The sequence below is a fragment of the Hipposideros armiger genome, unplaced genomic scaffold (assembly GCF_001890085.2).
Source record: "Hipposideros armiger isolate ML-2016 unplaced genomic scaffold, ASM189008v1 scaffold_108, whole genome shotgun sequence".
Classification (NCBI taxonomy): domain Eukaryota; kingdom Metazoa; phylum Chordata; class Mammalia; order Chiroptera; family Hipposideridae; genus Hipposideros; species Hipposideros armiger.
The window spans coordinates 615,464-630,531 of NW_017731458.1; the positions used below are offsets into that span (position 1 = coordinate 615,464).

Here is a 15,068-nt window from a genome sequence, read left to right on the forward strand (position 1 = left end):
GCTCTATCCACTGAGCCATCCGGGTGGCAGCGCAGCTCAAGGTGCCGAGTTCAGTCTTAGTTGTGGGCGGGAGTAGCCCACCATCGAATGGACAGTCTTGTTGTTAGGAGTATGTGCTCTCACCAGCTAAGCCATCCTGCCACCTATTGGCAGCTCAGCGGCAGCTCAGCTCAGGCACAGCGTCACTGGCCCATGTGGGAATCAAACCGGCAGCCCTGTTGCTCAGAGCTTGTGCTCTTAAGATAACTCTTAACCTACTGAGCCGCTTGCCCAGCCCAAAAGTACACAGTTTTAAAGAAGGCAGGCTCAGTCACACGTGGACCTATACAGTATGGCCCGACATGGGCCCTATGGAATGTCAAGAGTTTGGGATAGTACATGTTCCAGGAGTATGAAGGACCTGGAGAACTTCAGCAGACAGAGTTCAACACTTCTATTCATTGCAGGAATGCTTTAATATGCTACATCATGAGTTCTCCAATATAGGAATATTGCACACAGCATTTATTTCCCAAGTGCCTTTGAATGGAAACCTTCTTCCTCATGAGGGAGCTCACAAAATAGAGAAAGGACAGAAAAGCTGTCCTAGACTATAGAAGTGCAGATTACATGGCCAGCATTTTCTAAAGGAAATTAAATTGAAGGCAGGTGGGAGGTTGTTAAAAAACGAAACTCTGTGTGGATGCCTCTGAGAAACTTCAAAGAAAAAAGAAATAGGCAGTGGGTTATCTAGGTTGCACATGAGAGAAACCGGATTCAAACAAGCTTAGGCATAAAAGGAATTGTATTGCCCCCAGAATCCAAGGCAAGCTTCAGCAACCAAACAACAGGAAGGCAAGCNTAGGCTGCAGCCCCTGTGGCAGTGGGTTGCCATGGACTACCGTATGTAGCCAGCAGCCAGCGTGAGTGGCCAGCAGCCGCAGTGAGCGGTCGTCCAGAAGCCGGCGACTGATCTGCCTCGCCCGGGAAGAGCGCGATGATGGTGTCAACTTGGGCCAGTGAAGCAACGTCCTCCACAACTAGACTGAAGAACAAAAGTACAGCAACTTGTCTGTTTTCCTTCCCCCATTCCCCAGCACTGTTCCCATCCCCCCAATTCCCCAATTAAAAAAAATCTTTAAAAAAAAAAAAGTGCTCAAACACAATAATGGCTGTAAAACTCAGTGAATGGTGTCACCTAGAGGCCTCCTGCTGTCTGTCAGAGGCTAGGTAGTAGATGCCCTCTGGGGGTTCTACCCCTCAGGACCCAAAGAGGAAATCAACAGCATCCAGAGCCTGGGTAACACAAGAAAAAAGTTCGTGAAGGACTGTTTACAAAGATGTAGGCAAGGTTTAGGGAAAGCAGTGTGAGATGGTGCAGAGTCCTGGGCCTGGGAGCAGGAAGAACCGTTACCACCCCTAGGGAAAGAGGGGACCAAGCTGAGGCCAGCAATATGAAGAGCTCCCCGCAGGCCCCCAACCCAGAGCTGTGGCCTTCCAAGGTGACGTGCAGCTAATCTGCTGTGACCCAGAAAATAGAGTTGAGAGACTGAGAACATCCCAGCCTGACCCTCCTCTCTCCTCCGGATTCCTACCTGGGCCGCCATTGGTTGAACCCAGCCAGAAGCCAGAGGACAGGGAAGCCCATCAGAACAGTCTGTACAAGTGCAGCTCCCAGGGAGAGAGCACAGCGGAGAGGTTTGGCCAGGGGACGGACACCCAGAAGCGATCCTGCACTGAGATGACCCCACCACCGTCATCACCACCACCGTACGGTGGGTCTGCCTCGCACCCTCACCTCTCAGGCCAGCAATCCCAGCCATCCCAGCCATGGTTATGAAGTCAGATTCGCCCAACACGAAATTATTTTGCATCAGCTCATCCCTGCCTGAGCCTAGAACGTTTCTCCAGATTTTCAGAGCAGCCTCCCTTCCTACTTCTCTGCAGTGTGTATCTCCTCGGCGTGTTTCCTGTAATTTGCAAAGATTAAAGATTTAAGCTTCTTTTATTGCAATGTACTTTCCCTGCCCTGTTATGCATTCTGCCCACAGTTCCCTCCCTGGCTCCCTTCGCAGAGCCCTCACCTCTTCTCTGCACCAACAGAAAACCCTCCAAAACATAAACCTCACCTCCTGTGGCCTTGGTCATGCCCCTGAAACATGAAAGAGAGATTCAGCCCCTGCAGGTTGAACGCGCCCTACCACCCTCCTCCTGATTCAATCATCATCTTTTCTGTTAAGCTGTCTGGGTTTCCGCTTGGTCCCAATTAGCTAGGTCTCCTAACACTGCGTGTGTAGTGACTTCCCCTTTCACTGTGCTCTCTCTCACTCTCTGGGGCTTGGAATCCTGATGTTCATGATGTGTAAACAAATCCTTCACTGCACCAGGGGCCTACGCTCTTTGAAGCAGCTCAGTGTTGAATCATTTAGTGGTGAGAGGAACATGAGAATGTGAGTAATTCTGCCCAGCACCGATCTGGGTTATTGCCCAGGCTGGCTTCCTGGATGCGTGACCCGGGCAGGCCCCCATGCTCAAAAGGGCCATACTCTTGGTTTAATGTTCTTCTATTGCAGAACATTACGGAGTCTTAAAACGCAATGAGTTTTTGGTAAAGGGCTCCCATTCTCATTTTACACCGGGACCCAAAAATGGTGGGGGTGATGCTGTTGTTTGGTGTGCAGCCTCCCTGCATCTCAGCGGATGAGACCTCCTGAGTCCTGAGACGTGGGAGGGAGCCTGTGGCTGGGCGGCATCTGGTGCTGCTGTTTCCCAGGGCCCGGTCAGACCCTGACCAGACTCCTAGCTGGTCAAAGGGCAGAGAACAGTAGACTCAGCAGAGGACATTTCCTCACTCATTTGCCTCATTCAACAAACAATTACTGAGCTCTGCTCCGCCCCAGGCCCTGTGCTGGGGCTTGAAGGAATATGACACTGGAAAAGGTATACCTGCTCTCCAACCCTCACTCAGAACCCCATAGCTATGAAGCAGGGCACCTGCTCATATGCAATAACCCGCACCCCCAGCAGGGTAGAAAGGGTGCTGAATTATTAATATAAGCCAGTTTCTAGCCCCTGCCCTGCTCTTGACTTGCTATGTGGCCTTGGGCAAGTCACTCCCCCTATGCAGACTAGTTCGCTACTTGCCCAATATGTTTGCCTCAGATAACCCATATCAGCATCCCCGGAACTGCAGATTTCTAGGCTCCATCCCAGAGTGACCGAGTCAGAATTTCTAGGGGTGGTTCCCCAGAATCGTCACCTAGAGTTCCCTAGATGATTTCAATATGCATTCTAGTTTGAGAACCTGGGCACCTGGCCTGAGCCTTTGGCTCTCACATCTATTGTTTGACAACTTCAGCTCTTACACTGGGTGTTTGTAGATGCCTGATAGAACGCCATGTCCAGGGAATGTGGAAAATTGAGGGTAGAGAGGGGGCAGGACCCCAAGGAGGGGGCTGTTGTCCACCATCAAACTGGAGCCTAATCTACAGAGGGAAGCCAAGGGCAGTTCTATGAGGGAAGAGAAACAAACTCTATCTGGCGTTGTAAGAATAAGTGGCATTTTGGGAAAATCAGGGCCAGAGAGGATCGCCCAGGGACTCCAGACAAGACACCCACGGAGACAACTGCTTAGGAAACAGGGTGGCGAGGTCCTCATCTTCCCGCTGCTCGGAGAGGGCTGGGGTCTGCTCACAGCTGGCATCCTACAACCGCACTGCCCAGTAAGGTTGTCACTAGCCACTTGTGGCTATTTAAGTGAATGAATTAAAATTGGATTCAAAACAAAACAAGGAGAAAAGGTAAATATGTGAGGTGACAGATGTGTTAGTTCCATGGAGGAAATCCTTTTACCGTGTATACACAAACCAAATCATCATGGTGTAAAACACCTTACAAATTTATTTGTCATTTATACCTCAGTAAAGCTAGAGGGGAATTACTTCGTGAATTAATTAAGATTTCAGTTCCTGAGTGGCAGTCATCCCACTTTGTGTGGTTGGCGGCTGCCATGTTGGATAGGACAGATCATGGGCCATTCCCTGTTGGCAGAAGGCTACACTGAAAAGTTCTCAAGAGAGGAGAAACCTTACCCATCAGCCTCTTCTGCTCATGCCCATCGGCCACTGAATGTTTGTCAAGATACAAGGTTACTTTAGGATTTTACTCTGCTCCGGCCGCTTCTGGAGCAAACACCCCTTGCGAATCCTCACCCAGCCTGATTCGCCTTGGGCAGCTCTCACTGACCAGCTGCAGCCGGCCTGTCTGCTTTGCTCATTGCTCACAGCATTTCTGACAGAAAAGCTTCCTTTTTTTTCATTTTCCCCTATAAGCCACAGGACCCCTCTTCTGAGCCTATCTCCCTGGCTCTAAGGTTTCTTAAGCTCAGTTCTGTAGCAGGTGCACAACTTCAGCTAGCTCTGGAAAACACATTTTGGCATCTCTCCGGTTCCGCCCCCTGAGTGTGCATTCAGTTCACCCAAGCACAGGCATCCTGTCCTCCCGCCATCACTCCACGTTCGCTCCTTTCCCCCACTGAGAGCCTGTTGTTTGGGCTCCTCGGCCTCTCCTCAACCCCACTCATGGGCAGGCCGTGGAAAACACAGCTGCTCGAAACCCAACAGCTCACCTTCCTCTTCCCATCCATCGTCCTTCTCCCGCAGTCTTCCTTCCCAATCTACAGAGGCAGTGAGCACTGGAATGAATTAGAAGCACTCTCTTCTCTTGAGGCATTCATCATCGACGGGAGAGAGGGACACCAACCACAGGCATATGGGCAGGGGTTTGGATAGAGTGCTCTGCATAAAGAGAACACGGAACTGTTGACTGCTGGAAGGAAGGGGGATGTGTTTGGATGGCCTGGGATTCTCTGCCTCTCCACAAAGACATAGGATGGAAGGCAGAGGGTCTCTTTTGCCTATACCCTGTGTCAGCCGCTGGACTATCTCTCCCTCTAGTCCCTGTCTTCCTCCTAAACTATTCTGTGTACCCCCACCCTTGGAATTCTCACTCAGCTCTGCACCTTTTCCCCTGCTTTGGTCCCTGGTCCCCAGGCTGTTTGTGGGTCCCACCCGTTTGCTTGTCCCCAGCCCTTTCATCCTCACCTTTCTGTTCTGCGCCAGCTTTAGTGTGTGTCCCTAAACTCTCCTCAAGCTATGGCCCCAGGGCTGACACATCCCTCCCTCCATCACTCCCTGACCTCTGACCTCCATTTCTCCCACGCCCATCCCGCACCACCTTCCCTCATTCCTTCATTGACCCATCCTGTGCCCCCTCTCTTCTGCTAGAACACTCCTTGCTTTGGACTCTAAATTGGCCTTGCCCATGAATAAGTGAGTGAGGCCTGAGTCACAAATCTTTCACTCGTTCCTGATGCCTGGCTCTTGATGCAGGACCTTTGAGATCTAGAGAGAAAGCTTAGAACTAGGAACATGGTAGTCAGGTAAAGGGTGAATACATAGTGCGGCAGATGCTTTATCAGGCATATGTGCAGAATTCAACAGAGCAAGAGGAGTTGCCTTGGGTGGGGCTGGGGGCTAAATCGTCAGTGATGAGTAAGGGGATGGTGGGCAAGGTAGAAAGACATCCCAGGCAGAAGGAGATCTGTGTACATCTGTGCAGAGCAAGGACCAGTAACAACCCATCCAGGCAGCCCTGGAGGGTTGGGCCCCATAGAGCCATGAGGCAGAAGGCTGCCCAGAGCAGGGCTGGAACAGGGGCGGGTTAAGGTGACTGGGCTCCTTAGACACACAGGAGAGAGTTACGTAGGTTTGCGTTTTGGAAAGCTCATTCTGCAGACTGTTTGGAAAGAATAAGACAGAGAAGAAAGCCCAGTAAAGGCTTATATAGCCCATCGGTGCAGTCTTCACCAATTCTGAGTGCCAACATATAGGATGAGTCAGGCTTTGCCATCCCATCTCCTTCTGCCACCCCTGCCACCTCCCACTGCCAAGGGCCATTTCTCCTCCCAAAGGAAAAAAAAGGCAAAAGCTTCTCTTTTAATTGCCCATCTCCTGTAGCTCCAAGGAGTGTGACACATGGTGTACAATACAGGCAAGCCCCGTATTTTTATTTCTACTGCTGTGCTATATCATCATATTTTCCTCCTGGCCTCCTTGCCTTCAGTTCATGCCCAGTAGAAAAGTTAGTAAATAAAATAAAGGGGCTTAATTCACATCATAATCCAATTCTGTAGTTTTGGAGACTGAAGCAAGGTGTTGGCCTAACTGACCCGAATTAGTTTCTGATTGCTACTGAAACAAATTACCCAAATTTAGAGGCTTCAAACAACATAAATTTATTATCTTATAGTTCTGGAGGCCAGACGTCCAAAATGGGTCTCACGGGGCTAAAATCTAGGTATTAGAAGGGCTGTGTTCCTTCGGGAGGCTCTAGGGGAAAGCCATTCCTTTGCCTTTTTCAGTTTCTAGAAGCTGCCTACGAGGCATGACAATTGAGTTCGTGAACTCATCCTAAAAAAAGTGCTACATACCTCATTGCTGACTATCACTACGGTCACCTTCGAAGTACTCCCCTTGGGAAGCTATGCACCAACACCAGCACCTAGTCCACCCTTCAAAGCAATTTTGGAACTCTTTTTCTGGAATGGCCATCAGAGCTGTCGTCGTATTACCCTTGATGTCCTGAATGTCATCCAAATGTCTTCCTTTCAATATTTCCTTTATCTTCGGGTAAAGAAAGATGCCATTGGGGGCCAGATCAGGTGAGTAGGGAGGGAGTTCCAATACAGTTATTTGTTTACTGGCTAAAACCCCCCTCACAGACTGTGCTGTGTGAGCTGGTACAATGTCATGATGCAAGAGCCATGAATTGTTGGTGAAAAGTTCAGGCCATCTAACTTATTCACGCAGCCTTTTCAGTACTTCCAAATAGCAAACTTGGTTAACTGTTTGTCCAGTTGGTACAGATTCATTCTGAATAATCCCTCTGATAGCAAAACAGGTTAGCAACATTGTTGCAACAAGTTCTCGAACTTAATTGTCAGACCTCATACATCCCTTGGCTCGTGGCTCCTTCTATCTTCACAGCCAGCAGCATAGCGTGTTCCCATTCTGTCTCTAACATCATCCTGTTACAGGACCCTGTGATTACATTGGGACACATCCAGGATAAGCACCCCATCTCAAGACCCCTAACTTCATCACGTCTGCAGTGTCCCTTTGCCATGGAAGGTAACAGGCATAAGGAGGTAGACGTCTTTGAGAGCTTTTATTCTGACGACCACATGGCCCCTCTGGTATCCCTTGGAGCTTTTCAGTCCCAGGACTCCATAAGCATCTTGTTGTCTCTGACTCATGGTTCTGTCCATCTTTGTTCTTTCAGAGGAAACGACGTTTGAAGCAGGAGTGAAAGTTCAGATCCACAGTCAGTCTGAGCCACCTTTCATCCAAGAACTGGGCTTTGGGGTGGCTCCAGGGTTCCAGACGTTCGTGGCCACACAGGAGCAGAGGGTAAGTTCCTGGGCTCCCTCGGTCAGTGGTCCTCGGCCTACCCTGGCCACGTGCAGAAGTGTGAGGAGGAAAAATAGGACTCCCACTTCTGGAAGGTGCTGAATCCCCCCAGGAGGCTGGAGCACAGCTGGGTTCAGTAAAGGGACTCACCTTAAATGTGGAGAAGGTGTCGGCTAGCCTCCATAACCCAATTCTCCAGTACCACCTGTCGAGTCCTAAAATTGGATGTAAAAGAAATCCAGTTTGTTTTCTTTTTTCACTGAATTGGTCATGTTTTTTTCCAGAACATTCTGGAGGGAAAATTATTGGGGAGGCGTCAGGTTGGGGGACAGTGGATGCTACGGGAAACTGCTAACCAGGGTTTGATATGTTTTATCACATGTGTTAATATAATTCAAAATGGCCGGTAAAAAGGAAAAGGGAGAGGGGCATCACTGTCTCGTAGTAGAGCTTACGTGGAGGGAGGGCTCTTGCATGGGTTCCTGCCTGCTGTCTCTGGTTCAGCACCAGGGAAGGGACCAGGACTGCCTTGTCAACCCCTCATGTCAGTGGAGTGAGTACTGGCACCGCCTCAAGTCTGTCATGAGGTTCACATCTCAGAAGAGAGACGTTCACAAGTTCTCAGTAGGGAGCAAGTCTCAAAGCAGACTGCAGGGACACAGCAACCCTTTCTTTCTCTTATCCCTGGTTTGCCTAGAATAAAGCTGGAGAGGCTGTGACTCTGAGGAAGCCCTAAACCACATCATCCAAGACAATTTGCCCTGAGTGACCTGGGGCAAAGAGTGAGGTCAGTGAGTGGTAGGAGGCATGTGCTGCCAGGCCTGAGAAAGGGGGAATCAGGCAGAACAGTGAAGGAGTGGTCAGCAAAGAGATACGCACACATACCTTACAAGTTCAGCTCGTTTTTAAAATTTGACTCAAATGTCATCTTTCATCTGGTACTGACCACTGCTCTTTAGCCATTTTGTAAAACAATATTCTGTATTAGCAACTGGCTTTAAATCTGTAACACACTATGTTTTTGAATCTCTGGGAAAGAGTCAATGATGTAGGCCTCATGACCTGCGCCCTGAACTTAATGCCTGGGCAGTTGGTAAAGGCCAAGGTCAGCCTCCACTGCAGCACGTAGCGGGTGGGGTGGAGCCTTGGAGGCAGGGGCAGAGGAAGCTACGGGCCCCTGAGACTGAGACAGGGAGTGTGAGCAGAAATGGGGCGTGCAAAGGTATGCAACGTGGGAACTGAGCCATGCACCCAGAAAACCTCATTCTTCAGGACACAGAAGGAGGACACGGAGCAGACAGCAAGGAGCCAAGTTCAGAGCTGAGGATTTGAGTTAGAAAACTAGTCTCAGGATATAAAGTACAGCGCCGGGAATATAGTCAGTATTATTGTAATAACTATGTGGGTACTAGACTTATCAGGAGGGTCACTTCTTAAGTTATATAAATGTCTAAGCACTATGCTGTACACTTGAAACTAATACAACAGTGAATGTTCCACTGTAATTGAAAAAAAATGTTTAAACAGAGAACGCAGACTAACAGATGAAGGCATGCAGATGGACAGGCAGAGTGAAGCAGAGTCCAAGCTATTGGCCTGGGTGTGACAGCCAGCCTCTGAGGACTATCAGCGATACACAAAGCTGGACACTCGTTAAAGCGACAAGGGCAGATCTGAGTCAGTAATATACTTATTGCAATAGGAAAGAGGGTTCAGTGTGAATAGAACTCAACTTCAATTTGGACAAAGTGACTCGGTGTTTTAAAGGGAATATCAGGGAGGAGAGAGGGAGACAGAGGGCACTCGAGTGGAGCCAGGGAAGTGCGGAATTACCCAGAGTGGGAAGGCCAGGCTGGTCCGTGTGAAGGCCATCTGGGTTTGCTAACGGGCACTTATCCATGTTGGGCTCCCATCCCCCCACCAACCCAGGGAGACGGGACCTTCAGGTGCTGACAGGAACAAATAGTAAATTCTTTTGGCAGCTTTGCGTCTTCTCAGGCAGGGACCAGGGTCCTCCTAGGGATGTGGCTTTGAGCTCTTAGAGACCGTATTCATGTTTGTTCAGGTCTGTATAGGCCAAGGCTGAGGCCTAGTTGAGAAGAGGGCTCGGAGGGGCCCGGCTAGAGTTTGGTCAAGGAGAGGATCTTTGTCAGACTCATTACTCGCTGTGTCGGACGTGAATTCCTGGACTCTTATAAGTGAATTTTTGAGTAGGGCGTCCAGGGCAAGTCTGACTTTGTGCTTTGGTGACAGCGGTCATGAATGTCTCACTTGTGCTGACATCTCTCTGGTGTCCACGCGGCCGTGAGCGTGCAGGGGAAGTGAGCAGCAGTCCTTGAAACCCCTTGGCCGCCGCTAGCAGGTTGGAAAGAAGAGAGCCCTTTGTAGGCTTACTGTTTGTCATTGGCCTGTGAAACGTGCTTATTCCTCTCCCATCTCGACACCCCCCTCCCCCCCCCCCTTAGAGAGACTGAAGACATTTCTGGGCTGGGTGGCAAGTTAAGCTGATGACTTCAAATAATCCTTCAGTCTCTTTCTCTTCTCCATAAGAAACAGAGGGACTCCCCATGGCGAGCAGGAAAAAACACATTCCAGGCTTTGGAGGGCAAATTTCATTGTTTGCTTTGAAGTATATTCACAGAAAATCAGCCTCATTCATCTCCGTAGTGCTATGATAATTATAACTAATAATAAGATATTTGGTTAAACATTTTACAGTCTTCAAAGCATTTCCGCATCATCTCATTTTATCATTTCATTCATATTAATAGAGAAATACAAAAACACATCCCGGAGCTAAATCTAATAATACATTAGGTTTACATATATATAAAAGAGCATATTCATAGGAAATAAGATGCGAAGGAAGTAAGCCAAAATACCCACAGTGGGGGGATTATGAATGATTTATTTTCTTTTCTGGGTTTTCCACATGCTTTATAATGTGGCTTGGTTTTATTTTTTTGTTGTTGTTCAGCAAATATTTATGGAACGCCTACTATGAGGGATGTGATGGGGAGACAGTAGTGAACAAAACAGAACTGGTGTCTATCCCCGCAGAGCCTATGTATCCGTGGTTTCTTTCCCAGAGGAAAGATAATAATTAAATAATGTGAAACTGAGTATAAGTTGGGGCTTGGCCCCCATGTGTACGTATTCATTCTGCTATTAGGACTGACCTATCCAGCTGACCCTGGCCCTCAAACACTGTGTCTCATTGACTCTAAGGTGTATTTTTTTTTTTGCATTTTAACATTTCTGAAATCAGGGTTTGTTTCACAATTAATCGCATGTCACAGTTAGAGTTGGCAGTGCATTTTCTTCCTTGGTGGCACAGAAAATCATGGTATGTCTTCCAGCCTATGGTGGCTATGTTGTTCCCATTCTAGGATTCTTCTGCTTCAGTTCAAAGCTCAAGGGGGTCTTGCAAGAAGGCCAGGACCGGGATAACAAGACTGTGGGGAGTAGAAGGCTCTTTCCTGGAAGGTTGGTGTGAATCATGCTAGGGAAATTGACCCCTGAGCGAGGTGCTTAAGAGGAACTGGCGACTTAAAGGAACCCTGCCATGAATCTTTTTGTAAATGGGAAAGTCCTTTTGCATGGTTAAAATCATCCTGCCCATGCAAAATTATACACACTTTTTTATTTCATTATTTTTCCATTGTATTCTGTCATCCAAAAGAACACACAATTGGGCTGTAACCCAGACCAAAGATTGCTTTTGTACGTCAGTATTTACCTTAAACCCCATTGAGCCAAGGTATGCCCCTGCCTTCATGGACAACCTAAGAAATACACCCCCGGGCCAGCTCAGCTGCTGTAGGAGCGCTGCAGGACCCCAGGACCACTGCCACCAGAGACCCCAAATGGGTAGAGGGGAAGTTACCACTAACTGGGTACACATTACCTGCCAGGCATTAAGTGGCAGAGACGCTGGACTTGCATTGTCTCACTTAATCCCCTACAACTCCAAAAGGGAGATATTGTTATCTCCACGGTCCAGATGACAAAGCTACACAGTTAAGTAACCTGCTTAAGTTCACATAGCTAGGGGAGTAGCAGAGCTCAGCTCTGAGCCCAGATCTACCTGTGGAGAGAAAACCAGGCTGGGAGCCCACAGACCTGGATTCCAGTCGTGGCTGGGCCATGAGATCTTGGACAGGTTGCTTATCTCCCTGGGCCTTGGGTTCCCCATCCATAGAATGGGAGGACTGCATTAGATGACCTGAAAGGGCCTCTAGCATTAGCAGCCTGGGAGTCCCTGCCTGTGTCACTCCAGCACACAGGCGTCACCTGGAAGTTTGGCCAACAGAATTTTTACACCCGTTCCCTGTTCTGCCAACCTGACTCCCTCCTTCATGCCAGGTGTCTTGGGGTGCTATTAAGGAAAACTGTGGCAAGGATTCTGGGAGGCAGAACCTGGGTGCCTGCTTGTGAGAAGCAGGAGCTGGGGTAAATCGCAGCCCTAACTTTAGAAGAGAAGCTCTGGGCATGCTCGTTGTTAGTGCCCCTTCCTCAGCCCCCACATATAGGGGTCACATCACTACCCTGCCTAAAACCCTTAAATTCCCGGGCTTCCTGTAGTTTTCAAAAACCCAGCCCTTTAGAATGGCCTCCGAGGCCCTGTTCCGTCTGGCCCCTGCCCCCTCTCCAGCCTCATCGTCTGCCTATGGCTGACCAACAAGTACCCTACATTCCAGCATTGGAGAACCATCTGCCAAATACCCCATGCTCTGGGATGCCTGCCTCTGTGCATCTGCACCCACTGTACCCCCGGCCCAGAATCCCTTCCCTGGTAAAGCCCTCTTACTATCTTCAAATACTGCTCAGAAGTTACGGTCTCGAAGAAGACCTTCCCTGCACCATCCTGCCGTTCCCCAGGGAGCAGCGAGCTGCTCCAGACAACACTCTGTACATTCATTTATTCCTTCAGCTAACATTCACTGAGCACCTACTGTGCTGGGAAAATGAAGACGAGCAAGACCTTGGCATGCTCATGGGATGACGTAGGTTTGGGGGCAATTGTGTCCCCCTCCTAAGAGATATAATAATACTCTTCTTGTAGGTCTTATTGAATATCACTGCTCCTTACCCCTGCCTCTGAGGATCTTCCTTCTGTAGCCTCCATCGGTGCTTGTCTCACCATAGGCTGGGAGCTCCCTGAGAGCAAGGATTGTGTCTTTCAGAGTGTCTATTTCCAGTGCCCGGCTTACGTGTGAGTTCAGTAAATGTGCGTTGTTGAAAGAATGAATGCGCTCTAAAGCTCAGATCTGCGCCCAATGCTCAAATAGCACTGAGAGGCTGCACTGTAGTGCTCCTCCCGCCTCTCCCCTCCCACCCTCGCCAAAGCTCCCATTAGAACCTGCCCTAAGGGCTCTCCTTCTCCCTGAGGCTGTGAAGCCAGCCTGTGATAGATGATGATATCTGTATCATTTCTGGCTGCACACTTAGAGACCCGAAGCAAACCAAAAGCTCACGGAAGGGGTCAGGGCTAGCGATGTAGCTCTGGAAGCCATCTGTGTATAGGAGAGTGGATGGAATAGGTGAGAGGGCCAGGACAGAACTCTGGAATTTGGGACTCTGTGCAAGTGCAAAGCTGAGGCGGTCACGTGGTAAGAGCACAAGACAGCCCGTCTTCAGCGTGGACATCACCAGTCAGACCCTTTGCTCCAAATCCCAGGTAGGGAGGGGAGGAGGGAGAAGAAGAATTGCTGATTGGCTAGGACGAGCCAATGTGCTCAGCTCTGTTGGGGGAGTCCCACGATGAGTCCACATAAAATATGCCCAAGACGTAGAAGGAGAAAACCTCACTTCATCCTGCCTCCCTCTGCCTTGCGGTCACCCCCTCTCCTTTCCTTCCAAAAAGGGTCCCCAAAGAGCTCTCTAGACTAGCTTATCTCTACCTCCTTACCTCCCTTTCACTTCCCAGCCCACTTCTAGCATTTCTAACTTCCCAGCACACGTCTAACATTGAAACGTTTCTTTGTCAAGATGGCCCATGAAATCTTTGGGACTAAACCCGATCTTTGTGGGTAAGGATGCTCCTCACTCCTCAGCCTGCATCCCACCTGGTCTGTCATCAGCGCATGGACCGTGTGTGGACCGTGCCCTCCCTGAGACACTCTTCTCCACCCTGTTCTGGTTTTCTTCTCCCCTCTCGGCCTGCTCGCCTGAGTCCTTTTCTTAAGCGGTCCTTTCTCCGCTCACCCCTTAGACCATGGGCTCTGCAGGATGCTGTTTGGGGCGTCTACCTATCTGCAGCCTCCCTGAATGAGCTCACCCTTTACGCTGACTTCCAGATCACCACCCCCAGCCCAGATCTCTTTCCTGAGCTCTAGACCCAGTGATCCAGGTTCTGTGGACACCTCCCCTCGGAGTCCCATGGGCACCTCAAATCAATGTCTACGCTGAGCTCATCCTCTTCCCTGTTTCCCACACCTGCACCCCAAAATTGCTGCTCCCCCTAGATTCTCCAATCCTCTCAGTGGCCTGAGTACAAATCCACATTCGTTAGATGGTGATCTTGAGCCTCATTCTCCTTATCTATAACGTGGGTAAGTAGAGAACGGAGTCAGTGGGTGCATGCATATAGAACAGTTCTTAGCATACAGTAAGTGCTCAGTAAATGCTTATATTATTATCCCCCGCTCTGGACACTGCTTTCATTCAGTCCTTTGGGATTCTTCTCCTGGATAAGAACACCAGCTGCCTCGCTGGTCTCCCTGCTGCCCACCTTGCCCCTTTCCAATCCACTCTCTGCATCAACATGATCTTTCTAAACTAGAAATCTGGGCATCTCCTCCCTCCCTCGTGACCCACAGGATGAAATCCAGGAATCTGCTCGTGTGCCTTGCTGCTCTGGCCCCTGCCTACCTTTTCGGCTGCATCTCCCTCCACTTCCCCGCCCGACCTCCCACCCAAGGCACCCGCTATACTAAACTGTGTGCAGCTATTCCCAACCATCGCATGCTGCTCTCCTCTCTCTCCCTGCCAGCAACACCCTTCCCACCCATTCTTTATCTAATTCTTATGTGTTCTTTGAAACTCAGCCTAAATGTTACCTCCTCGGGAAGGCCAGCCTAGAGTATTCTGTGCGGCTCTCCGGCGTAAAATGTACACATTATAATCATGTTTATTTATCTGTCTCCCCTACCAGAATGTGAGCTCTTTGAGGATATGACCCTGTCTTATTTCTATTTTTTATATCTCAGCATTTAATATAGCAGATGCTTGATAGATTGTATTAAATGGAATGAATGACTAAATGAATGTATGAAAGAGAGAGAGAGAGAGAGAGAGAGAGAGAGAGAGAGAACTAATTTATCATGTCACTTTCCTGCTTGATACACATTAATGTCATTCCCAACCCAGAGAATAAAGTCCAAATTCGACATCTTGGTTCCAGCTATCACCTTTCCAAATGAGGGCAGCTGCCCTCTGATCCACACACTGCTCCACACAGAGGCCTCGAGGCTTCCTATCTGACTCCTGGATCATTTTGTGCTGACTCGTTCGTTTATTGAGCATCTACTATGTGCCAGGCACTGTGTGAGGCATTAGGGATGTAGCGGTGACCAGGACTGACCTGGTTCTCAGAGCTTACCATCTAGCAGGAGAGGC

The 15,068-nt window shown here is 49.3% G+C and overlaps 1 protein-coding gene across 1 annotated transcript in view; it reads left to right on the forward strand.

Moving 5' to 3' along the window:
• Positions 1-15,068, forward strand: part of ASIC2 (acid sensing ion channel subunit 2) — a 296,973-nt gene that overhangs the window by 227,811 nt on the left and 54,094 nt on the right. Inside the window, exon 3 of the mRNA XM_019646949.1 lies at positions 7,321-7,448. Within this exon, the coding sequence (XP_019502494.1) occupies positions 7,321-7,448 (128 nt within the window). The remainder of the gene's footprint in view (positions 1-7,320; positions 7,449-15,068) is intronic.